Raw genomic sequence first — 12,433 nt, forward strand, 5'->3', positions numbered from 1 at the left:
TTTCAACATTAAGTACTAAAAAAAACTAATCTAATCTAATCATCAAACATGTTTAAGAATAGATTTATAAGAAAAAGCTAATTTATTAATAAGATTAAATAACTAAATTAATTTTGTAATAAAAATAAAAAAAACTACTTTTATCATGCTAATTTATTTTTAGAATAATTAAAAACCTGGTGATCTAAAGATCTTAACTTTGAATCAGTAGGCTGGTATACACCAGATTCATCCACGCGAGCGGTTCAACCGAGTCAAAACGACCATATGTCCGAGTCATAACAGCCGAGTCAAACAATCATTAGCGGAAAAAAAAAAAAAACAATATCAATTCAAAACGTAAGTTACTGTGGACGATTGCTATATTGAAAAAAATTAATTAGAAAGTTAAAACAGCACTTACCTCGCAATTTATATATTTTTTTAGAATTTTTTTTTATTTAGAGTTGCACGTTATATTATTATTTTTTGGTTTTATTTTTGTGGTCTTCCATTCTCCATTAGCTGTACGGTTCTCTTCTGCTTCTTCTTCTTCTCGATCTCTCCCTCCTTCTCTTCAACAAGACGCGCCGTTTTCTCGCAGATTCATACTATCTTTATTTCTTATTTATTTAGTTTCTTTTTTTCCATAGCTGTTTTCTTGTTGTTCAGGTTGGACTGTGAATTGTGAATTTGTGACGCTTATTTTTATTCATAATTTTCTACGCTTTTACCCGTATATATTAAATATATAGATAGATTCATTTTTGTAAATCGAGAGAGGTTTTTTTTTTTTCCCTTCCGTGGTTCTTCGGTGATCTGTATCTTGAGTGAACCCGAGCTTTGAGGCTCGGGGAACACGGGATCCGAAAAGCTAATGGCAGCCGAGAATTGCAGTGATGGTGGACAAGATCCGAATCCTTGCTATTTGCAGAAATTCAGACTCTACGAGACTCGCTCGGTATTTTTCCTCTCCCTGTCGTATATACATACTCGTTTTGCTTCATATATTCGTATGCTTGTGTATACGGGCTGTTGGTTTAAGGATTTGAATTTCGTCATTGTAGTTGCTTATATGTTTATCACGCTATGATTTTTTTTTTTGCTTTTTTTTCCCCTGCGGCTGTTTAATCTTTTTGGCGATTTTTTAACTAAATCGTCATATATGTAATTTGAGTGTATTTGATTTTCAGCTTTAACTGGTAGCTGCTCTGTGATTTGCTCTGTTTTTCTCAATGGTTAGCTTGATGTTGGGATGGTTGATTTTTTTTTTCTTTATTTAAAGTTTGATTGTATTTATCTATGGGTTTATAATTTCTTTTGCGAGTTTGGTTATAATTGCCGAGATCTTGATTTACTTGTTCTTTATATTGTATTTGTTAGTCTGACTGAGATTTTTTTTGGCTTTTGAATGCGTATTGAACTGGTAATTGGCAATAGGAAGTCTGATTGCGGTTTAGCTTCTGTTGTCAACCTCTTTTTTTGGCTTGTTATTCTAAGGAGCGGTTTGGTTGAATTTGCATTTCAAAATTCTTTTTATATTCAACACGTATTACTCAAACTTTTTAGTATTCTGAATTCAGCTTAGCAGGAGAAAGTCTTCACTTAATGAATAGGTTCATAATATTCTCTTTAAATGGATTCAACTCTGATGAAGTGTTACTGTTTCTTTTTTCTCGGTTTTAATCTCATAAAGCGGTTCATTACTCCTGAGATCATGGGCAGTGACTGTTTATGTGCTTGGAGCTACTTCTGTAGAAATAGTCCTTATGCTTGGAGCAAGTTCTACACTTATAAGATATATATTTTCCTGTTTCCCTCTATGATGCTGATAGGAGTGTTGCTGCTGCTGCTTTTGTTTTAAGTTTCTTTTCACTCTCCCGCCCCCAAATTCTTTGAGCTATTATTATGCAGTTTCCATCTTCATTACATGATATTAATGGAACATTTGTATATTCCTGGTATAACAGAACTTCTATATGGTTGGAAGAGACAAGAGCGGAACTCTTTGTAGGATATTAAAGATTGATCGATTAGATCCTTCTGAACTAACTGTTCTTGAAGACTCCACCACTTACCCAGAAATTGAATGCTATGATCTGTTAAGACGGATACATGAAGGAAACAGGTCCACAGGCGGACTTAAATTTGTTACAGCTTGTTATGGAATCATTGGTACGTATATCACTCAGGTTCTCCACCTTCCCCTCTCTGTCATTTTCAGTATGACCTAATGAATTTCTCTCATTAATTTAGGGTTTGTAAAATTTTTGGGACCTCATTACATGCTGCTGATTACAAAACGAAGGAAGATTGGTGCAATTTGTGGCCATACCATCTATGCCATTTCCAAGACCCAGATGATAACGATTGGCAATTCTCCTGTCCAGTCAAATATGGCTTATTCTAAGAATGAAAAAAGGTCTTTTGTCAATTCTGTGTGTAAATGTAATCTGTCCTCAGTACTTATAAGGAAATATATGAGATTAGCGCCTCAAGTTTTCATTGTCCATTTGTATTTAAATGGAATTGTGTTATGTTGTGGTTATTTTATCTTCTCAATTATTTATGTTCTTTGGGACAACAATTTGATTTCTGTAGTTCTCTTTTAAAGTAGAAGAGTTCCACGGTGTGGAGGTAATCTCTGTGCCATTTTTGGTGATACACCCTTCTTGTCTTATCGTTGACGTGGCCCATGCAATTTGAACTTATTTAATCACTTCTCTGGTTTAATACCTTCTTTCTTTTATGTTTACTTTTCTTGGTTGAACCAATTAAGTCAGCTTGTACCAGTTTAATCTAGCATCTTAGTTAATACTATTTGTAGAGGCTATTGCCAGTTCATTTCCTGCATGCGTACAGGGGCTAACTTCATTGCTGTGTGATATTAGTATTACATGTTGACTGACACAAGGTATCATCAGTGTTTGTGGGGGAAAATTACTATCTTTCTATTTAATTTCCTGGTTAAATTGTAGCTTATGCAGTGTTTTCATTGTTAGTAATTCATCTAATAACTAAACATGTGTTAACATGGATTGCCTTTTTCTTTCTTTCTTCTTTGCCATTGTTGAAATAGATACAAGAAGCTCCTGTGCTCAGTGGATCTTACAAAGGACTTCTTTTTCAGCTACTCATACAATGTCATGCATAGCCTTCAAAGAAATTTATGCAAGAACGAGACAGGACTATTAAACTATGAAACAATGTTTGTTTGGAATGAGTTCTTAACTCGAGGAATTCGGAATAATCTCAAGAATACTCTGTGGACTGTTGCACTGGTGTATGGCTTTTTCAAGCAGGTATAATGCACTAAAGCTTCTTCCTATTCATTAATCTGATATGTTAGGTTGAAGTAGCTACTTTATTTTCTTTCAGATTCTGTATTTCGTTTAGGCTTAAAACATGTTTTGCAACAATCTAGATAACCTTGAACTTTTTTAGCATTTTCAATAGTTGTGGAGCTTTTTGGTGTGGGACATTCAGATTCGTAATTTCTTTGGTTCTATTTTATTGAGCGAAATTCTTTTGTCAATGATCTTGAGGATCATAAATAAGCAAAACTAACCCATAAGGCTTTTGCTAAATGTGTTAAATTGAAGTAACTAAAGCAGTTAAAGGTTTGATCTAACCCCTGTTCCCTATTTTGCTTTCCAGGTCGAACTTTCTGTATCTGGCAGGGATGTTAAGTTAACTCTCATTGCAAGGCGTTCTCGACATTATGCTGGAACAAGGTTTAGATAGTTTACAAGCTATTGATTGAAATATCTGCTGCATTTGTTATAACTACCCTTAACCATTTTTATTTTGGTCCACAAGTCATTAGGAAAATCAGCTTCATGCTAATTTCCATTGTTAGATGCTTTGTCATTAGGATGAACTTTTCTTTCACCTACTTTTGTTGCTGATCTTGGTTCAGACATGTCTCATTTTCTTATTTTGTTTATATTGCATAGATATTTAAAACGTGGTGTGAATGAGAAAGGTAGAGTAGCAAATGATGTTGAGACGGAACAAATTGTGTTTGAAGATGTTCCCGAAGGATGCCCCACACAAATAAGTTCTGTCGTGCAGAATAGAGGCTCCATCCCACTTTTCTGGTCCCAAGAAACTTCTCGCTTGAATTTGAAACCTGACATCATATGTATGAATACTTTCTTATTGAATAACATAATGAGAGCCATAATCTTTAGTTTTACATGGTAATTACTGTGCATTTTCTTAATTTCACCTCTTGTTTCCAGTATCAAAGAAGGATCCAACTTATGAGGCCACAAAACTACATTTTGAAAATCTTGCAAGGAGATATGGAAATCCAATAATCATATTGAATTTGATAAAGGTAGGCCTTGGCTGACTGTTCGTAAGTTTCCATAAAGTTTGTGATGTTATTCTATTTGCAATGTTGCCTGATTCATTCTGCTTTTTCTTCTGGTGATTAACAGAGGTGTGAGAAGAAACCTCGGGAAACTATTCTTCGTTCAGAGTTTGCTAATGCCATCAGATATATCAATAAAAGTTTAACCAAGGAGAACCGTCTGAGGTTTCTTCACTGGGACATAAACAGACACTCCAGAAAGTACTTTTTCCCTACTTCACTTGCATATGCAAAATTCTTGCTTACGAATCTTTTAAAAGATGGTTGACTTAATAGAGCTTTATCATTTTTGCAGAGCTACAAATGTGTTGGAACTTCTAGGCAGAGTAGCTGATTATGCATTAAACTTGACGGGTATCTTTTACTGTCAAGTAACACCAAATTGTAGACCAGAGGGGTTGTTGGATTTAACTTGCGTACTGTAAGTACTATAGGATTTGATCATATTTTTATGATGCTGTATGCTGTCTTTGTAATAAGTCTAATATAAACTTGCAAACTTCCTAATCTCTTTTTCTACTAGTTATTTGATGAAAGAATATCTTTTTGCTCAGCCCACTCTTTCATGACTAATTATTGCTAGAATGCACATCATATTTGCATATGTAACTAATGATGCTATTTGTTCTCTCTTGCATTTACTTTTTCCTTGAACAATATAGCCATTTGTTGATAAAATAATATCTGTTTTGGTTGATTTGTTTTACTGAAACTTTTTCCAATTATTTGCGTTTAACTACTTATACTACTTTGTTTGCAAATCTTTTGCAGGCAAAATGATGAGCACTTTGCTCAGATCCCTTGTGACAAAAGTGATGATGGTGAGAAGTTGGACATAGATGTTGGTAGTGATAATCAGAGTTCTACTGAGAATGTAAAGCCCCCCATGTTCCAGACCGGAGTCCTTAGAACCAACTGCATCGACTGTCTAGATCGTACTAATGTTGCCCAATATGCCTATGGATTAATGGCTCTTGGGCGCCAGCTCCATGCTATGGGGTTCACAGAATCCCAAACTATTGACCAAAGTAGTCCTTTGGCCGAAGATTTAATGGGAGTTTATGAAAAAATGGGTGACACACTTGCTCTACAATATGGTGGCTCTGCAGCACACAACAAGGTAATCCTCTTGAGAGATTTAGGGAGCTTCAATAATTATCCCAAAAGAAATTAATGAAAATAATAATAATAAATTTCTTTATTAAATTTAATAAATGGCATAGTCAACCTTGAAACCTTGTGGTAGTAACATGGAGTTGCTTGCTCAGTATCATGATGAGAGAGCTTACTAGTATCTGCCTTTCCTTGTACTGAAACCTTAAAGTATTAGGTCCCGAGTACATTTCATTAATCTGTATTGGTCATATCAAACAGATATTTTGTCAAAGAAGAGGTCAATGGCAAGCAGCAACTCAGTCACAGGAGTTATTTAGAACTTTGCAACGTTACTATAGCAACGCATACATGGATGCAGAGAAGCAAAGTGCAATTAATTTGTAAGTTAAAAACAAGTTACTATAGCTTATGACAGGAAATGCTTGTAGTTTTGTGCAAATTGCAGTTGTCACATTTATGATAATGTGCTTGGTAGCAGGGAGGGTCCAGTGCAATGAGGACTCTCTCCCATACCACTAACCCACCTTAATAACACTCCTAGAATTTGGCATTATCCTATTCAGGTTCTTGGGTCACTTTCAGCCACAACAGGGTAAACCAGCACTATGGGAGTTGGATTCAGACCAACACTACAGCGTTGGAAGGCATGGCCCTAATCTTCTTAACGAGGATGCAAGGTATATCGAGTGTCCAAATTGCTAATATATTTTATACCAAATTTCTAGTTCCATTGGTTTTTCTGAGACTACATATTGTCAAATTTCAAGATATGATATGCATATGCTAAGCACTATTTATGTTTGATTGTGAACAAACAAATTTTTTGGATTTTAACCAATCAGGAAGAGAAAGTTGTTCTTGAATAGCAATATCATACTCTCATTTGTTTGTTGTAGGATAGGTAATAAATTTTTTTGACCTGTTGTTTTCTGATCCCATATTAACATGGTAAATTTAACTTTTCTTGCAATAACCACAGTCACTTTCAAATATCTGTAGGACATCTATTAAAAGATCAATGTCTGATGGCAACATCCTTTGTGGAACTGACTCTCCCATGAGTGCTTCAAATGTTAGACAGGAGTCTGAAAATAGAGGCGAAGCTATTTCAGAGTCCACTCATGAAATGCCAGCTTATGGCATTTCTTATTCCAGGTGTGTACTAACTGTTTCTTGTTTTCCAAGTTTCCAAATTGCTGTTGTGGGTATAGCCCCTTCTATAGCAAGGTTGGCTTCTAAAGATGCCAACATCTTAAGATTTTTAAATCTATCAGTGTTTGTATTGTGGAGCCTTGATAACAGATCATTTTCATTTGAATTATTTAAAACTGATTCAGAGACTTCATCTGCTGACGCACATGCCTAAAATTTACTGGTTTTCTAGGTTTACTCCAAGAATGTCTTGTAGGCAACTTTTTGGAGAGATTGAGGACCAGTTTCTTGGAAGTAATCGCATATGTTACGAAAACGGAGATGAATGTAATTGTACCAATTTTGATATGGACTGGCTTTCTTCATCAGGAAATTCATGTGATGATGATGCGTATGACAGGTAGTTAAAAGGCACCTTCAGTAAACTTTACTTTAAAAAGCACTCTGAAATCATTGATCCTTTTGCCACTAATAATTATGTTTCCTTTTTAAGTTCTCAGTTAGTACCGTCATCCCAAAAATTGATTTGATCACAGCCTTCTACTACTTGCGTCCCAGTTAGCATTGATATTGGTACAACTTTTTGAGATTAAAAGTTGTGTTAATTTGATCACAGCCTTCAACTACTTGCGTCCCACTTAGTATTGATTTTGGTACAACTTTTGAGATTAAAACAATGCTAAACGAGTAAAACAATTTAGCTTTTCAATTAAGATCCAAACCAAAAGAGTTGGGATTTTAGTGTTTCTGGGGTTGAAAATTGACTTTGATATGAACGACTTTTCATTTCACCACAACATTTGTTTCACAGCAATGCCAAATGCTGAAAATTCTGAAATAATTTTCTCACCCAATTTGCTTGTAGCTGCAGGTCTGCCGCGGGCCTATCCTCTGAAAATATTGGTGTTGAACTAAAAACTGGCATGACCACATCTCCAAGTGAGTCTGGTTCAAACATAAAGGTTAGTACTTTGTTGTTGAAACAAATTATTGCACCCTTTCAGTTATGTGTAAGAGGTTCATCATCTTATATATATATATTCCCAACTCCATCCTCCCCTCTGACCACCAAGAGATCATTCATTCCTTGAATTTGGCGCACACGTCCAGGCAGGCAGTAAATACAAATAGTTAACTAGGGTTAGGGTTGCTAATTTTTGAGTTTCTTTCATCCATTTTATTTTTCCCAAATCGTAATAGTTGAAAACAATTTTTTGTTTCTTGTTTTGCTTAGGTAGGAGAGCGCAGTGCGTCTGAAGTGACTTGTGATGGTCTTATGGATGAATATTCTGAGAGCTTTGTGAATTGGGTAACGCATGGAGATTTGCTTATTCCAGTAAAGTTTACTTGCCAGTAGTTGTAGTTCCATGAGTAGAATTTATTTAAACTGCAATTACAGCCAAATTGAATCCATCCGAAGGATGTGAGTTGATTTCAAAATCAAAATAAGTGGCTGAAGATATACAAGAGGTAAGTGGGGGTACCTGATATCACAGCGTATGGGAGGGGGAAAAAGCATTAAATTTTAGCTGTTGTAAATGGGTGCCAATACCATAGCTGCTAATTCATTTTTGGAGCTCTCTGACGGCCTCAATCTACAAAGAAAAGGATTAAAAAAAAACACCCAATATAGGCTTCCAAGTTCTTAAGGTTGTATGTATTTCATAAATAGATAGATGCCCGTCTGGTCTGATTGAGAGCTTCAACATTTTGTTATGCCTGTATTTCCTTATTACTCTTTTAACTTATTTTTCAAAGTACATGATGCACATTCACAAATATATCTTCATTTTTTTTTGACCTATTGGGAGGCAATGGCTCGAATAGAAGAATTTCAATTTCAGTTGTTAGGATCTGCTAGACGTCACTGGCAGCCTTTAATTGAGATCATATTTTTGAGAGGATTACAATTAAAAATATAGTTTGCTAGTACATATTCTAATGATACAATGTAAAATTAACCTTATATATAGCACGATAGATGAACCGAAAATAATCGGATAAAAGTCTTACATAATACATGTATAAGATGGGACGAAGATTCACTTATCTTAATTATGCATCAATTTCGAATCTTAATCAACAATTCAACACCTCATTTGTATATAAGAAGCAAAGCCCAAAATAAATAAAAAAATATTCATTATTAAATTAGCATTAATTGAAGGTAGTTTCTGTAACAATACAAGTTACCGGATATGTCATTTGTTTCACTAAAAATGACTTTTGGAAAATAATTTGCTTTTCTGAAAAAGTTAATATTTTTTAGTGTTTGGATGGATCTGTATAAAATATTTTCTATTATTTCTTGAAAATATTTCATAAAAGTTATTTTCAATGAAACAAATATACATTTAAGATTTATAATAAGTAGTGAATTGATTATAAAATAACGTTAAGGTGAAATTATAGTTAATAATGAATCTTCATAATGTTAAGGATTAAATTATAATTTTTTTGAAATTTATGATTTAAATAAGAGAAATGGCATGCATGAAACTTTATGTATTATAAAAATATATTTTATTAAAGTGCTTATATGGTGAAAAATAAATTACATGGCAATAGGGACTAAATTTAAAAAATATACAAAAATTGTGAAAAAAATTAATATGTGAACAAAGAAATTATGACAGAAGTTTAATGAATGTGTTATAAGATATGAAATATGGATAAAGTGTTGTAAAAGTGAAATTATGGAAAAACATAAAATTTTATGATAATGACTAAATTGTTAAACTTGAGAAAAATGTGAATGAAATACATAAAAATTTGATATGTGAAACAAGATATTGAAAAAAATTATATGATTAAAGTGTAACAAAAACAAAAATTAACTTAACATGATTAATTAGTGAATATTGAACTTGACATAAAAAACTAAATTGAAAAATTATAAAAATTTATAAAAAATTTAATAAATAAAGAATGTAATAGAAAATGGATGTTACGTGTCAAGTATACAAATATTACAGTGAACAGAAAAAAACTAAATATTTAGTACGCCATTTTACGAAATAAAATAGTAATTTTACATAAAACAAACGTAGAAACAAATTGAATAGTATTCGTAAAAAAATAAATAAAATAACAAATTTCAGATGCTAACGTATTTAGCTTAGCTTGACATTTGAGAAAAAATAAAACAGTTTAAAAGGGGAATCAGATATTCAAGTTTGAACATAGCTGGGACTAATATTCAATTTCATTGGCTTTTATAATTGAAAGTACATAAACAATATTACAATAAACATTAAATACTTAAATTTAACTCTATTTGACCAAAATAATATACTTACCTATTTCTACATAGAAAACAGATGGCTATAATTTTTTTAAAAATTCCCAAGAGAGGACTAATTTATGCAGTAGGAAGAAGCGCAAAGCATATTTCTGATACCAAGAAACCATTGCCGCATATAACAATAAATTCATCACTTTTGATTCCAAAACAAAAATAACAAAAATCCCTAAATAATATCTATAAAAAAAACTATTCAACTAAATCGTGCCAGAACACACAATTCCATTGTTCGACATAGCTCATATTTCAAAAGCAAACCAAAACATTTTTTGTCAAAATCATAATAAATCCCTCTCATTCCCAGCCAGTAGCAGCAGGGGCTGACACATCGACAGGAGCACCAGGGATTTGTGCTGGGGCAGCTGCAGCATCCCACACATCAGAAGTAACGGCAACTGCAACTGCATTTGAAATTCCAAAGTTGATTAAGCAAAAGCAACAATCATCAACATGTAAATTAAATAATATGTACAAAGAATTCTTTAACAACTTACCTTGATCACCCCAATTACCAGCAGGTACACCAGAGATAGGTGGCTGAACCATATCAGCAGACCATTGATCACCTATTTGTGCGGGCCATTGGTCAGTTGCTAAAGAAACCATTCCATAATCAGGAGCAGCGATTGCTTCCTCCTCTTCTTGCTGTTTAGCTTCCTCAGGCTCCCTGTAGAAGAATAGATCAACCTGCATACATACAACTCACGCATAAGAATGTGCAAATCTCAGAAACATCAAAATCACAACATAATGGTTGTGTTCTCTTTTACCATGACATCCCATTTCTGTCCAGGAGCAATTGTTCCACGCATCTGAAGAACCATCCTAGCTAACAGCCAGAAAAGGCAACCAATGCTGTGCTTTCCCTTGTTATTGGCAGGGATACCAATGTCAACATATCGCATTGGTGAGTCAGTATCACAAAAAGCAATGGTTGGAATGTTTCCGAGAGCTGCTTCCTTGATGGGCTACAATATAAATAGACTCAAGTGTTAGCTAAATCCAAAACCATTTTCATTAACTTATTGTTTATTGGAACACCATAAAATTCAGCGCAATTCAACCATATAGTACAATTACCTGGTGGTCAGTCCTGGGATCTGTGAGGATAAGAAGACGAGGCTCACTGAACGATGTCTGGAGCTGGTTAGTGAAGGTACCAGGAGTGTGCCTTCCAGCAATTGCATGACAACCAGTGTATTGTGCAAACTTCAGTACAGCTCTCTGACCATATGGCCTTGCAGATTGGACAATGATGTCCTGAGGGTTCTCGATGGCAACAATAACACGAGCAGCAAGTTGAAGTTTCTCCCAGGTCTTGCCAAGGTTGATGATGTAGATTCCTATCAATGACAAAAAAAAGAGATAATTTAATCGTTAAAAACAGATTAAAACATACTTACATAACTTTTAGCTTATAACCAAATAGATTTAAGATAATTCAAGGTGTTATTAAGATCCTTCTCTGAAGTCAATTAATCTGAACCATCGTATCATCAATAGCAAAAATAAACTACTAGGAACACCGGCATATAATGAACAAATTACTATTTATATAAGCAACAAATAGTCTAAATACACAAAAGCCAAATAAAAAGCTACGTTATCATCAATAACCTCGTGTTCCAATCAATTGTGCATATTATTCTACGGAGCACGAAACGTGACAAGCTAAATTTCATCAGAAAAGCTAGATAAATTTGCAGGTGAAAGATATATTCTGTAAATATATAAGATATTTTAACATATGAATTGAGAACATGAAAATACTAAAAGCAACGCATTCAACAGATCTCAGATCTCTATAAATATACATACTATACTAATCAGATAAAACAAACAACATCAAAAAGGGGAAATTTTAAGCTTCTGCAGGAAAAAAAAACCCAACAATTAAGTAGATAAAGGAAAAGGAAAAAAGGGGAAAATTTACCGTCATTGCGACGCTTGAAGACGTAACGCTCCATTTGGAAGTCACAGTTTTTGGTACCGAGATGGACTTCGGCGGCCAACATCATTTGGATGTCGGCTTCCTTAGGAGAAAGCTGCCTTGCGGCAGCGGGGACAGTGGCGGTCGCCATACTTTTGCTTTTCTCTTTTTAACTGCTAAACCCTAAAGGAGGGGGATGGGTTCTCCACAGAGGAAAATATTGAGAAGAAAGAGAAGAAAGCAAAAGAGGCAATGGTGAGAGGGCTGGACGCCTGTTTTGAAGTTCTTTATAGAGTAGAGTTTCGAAGTAACCCTAGTTATGTGCAATGACACTACTGTCCTCGTTGTTTCTTCCTATTTTCCAATAAATAGGACCCAAAGCCCAATAATGCCGAAATGAAAAACTCGAAGAAAGGCCCAATTCAATTGTAAATATATATTCTAATTTCAATTGATTAATAAACCCAATTCAATTAAAATTCTATTTATAACTTAATTCAATTAAATATCAAATATCGAGTAATAGACCTGTCCATGGACCAGGTTAACTATCTCATCTCGATGGCCTGCTCGA

At 34.2% G+C, this 12,433-nt stretch overlaps 2 protein-coding genes across 3 annotated transcripts; one reads left to right on the plus strand and one right to left on the minus strand.

Moving 5' to 3' along the window:
• The first annotated feature begins 447 nt into the window (after window positions 1-447).
• On the plus strand, window positions 448-8,427 carry LOC107913843 (phosphoinositide phosphatase SAC2). 2 transcript variants are annotated; one of them, XM_016842491.2, is made up of 16 exons: window positions 448-940; window positions 1,950-2,154; window positions 2,236-2,401; window positions 3,059-3,281; window positions 3,637-3,713; window positions 3,936-4,123; window positions 4,224-4,321; window positions 4,425-4,558; window positions 4,653-4,778; window positions 5,129-5,477; window positions 5,732-5,853; window positions 6,037-6,150; window positions 6,473-6,628; window positions 6,858-7,025; window positions 7,491-7,587; window positions 7,860-8,427. In XM_016842491.2, exons 1-16 carry the CDS (start codon window positions 857-859, stop codon window positions 7,980-7,982), a joined length of 2,430 nt encoding a protein of 809 aa, XP_016697980.1. In that variant the 5' UTR covers window positions 448-856; the 3' UTR covers window positions 7,983-8,427. The 2 variants fall into 2 exon arrangements, with proteins under 2 accessions (XP_016697980.1, XP_016697982.1); XM_016842493.2 differs by having other exon boundaries at window positions 7,497-7,587.
• Window positions 8,428-10,045: 1,618 nt separating this feature from the next.
• On the minus strand, window positions 10,046-12,200 carry LOC107913844 (40S ribosomal protein SA). Its single transcript, XM_016842494.2, has 5 exons — window positions 11,863-12,200; window positions 11,010-11,272; window positions 10,700-10,897; window positions 10,424-10,616; window positions 10,046-10,330 (listed from the first exon to the last, which is right to left on the minus strand). The coding sequence occupies exons 1-5, from the start codon at window positions 12,008-12,010 to the stop codon at window positions 10,224-10,226; spliced, it is 909 nt and encodes a 302-aa protein (XP_016697983.1). The 5' UTR covers window positions 12,011-12,200; the 3' UTR covers window positions 10,046-10,223.
• Between the last annotated feature and the right edge of the window lie 233 nt (window positions 12,201-12,433).

Source organism: Gossypium hirsutum, chromosome D10, assembly GCF_007990345.1.
Source record: "Gossypium hirsutum isolate 1008001.06 chromosome D10, Gossypium_hirsutum_v2.1, whole genome shotgun sequence".
Lineage (NCBI taxonomy): Eukaryota > Viridiplantae > Streptophyta > Magnoliopsida > Malvales > Malvaceae > Gossypium > Gossypium hirsutum.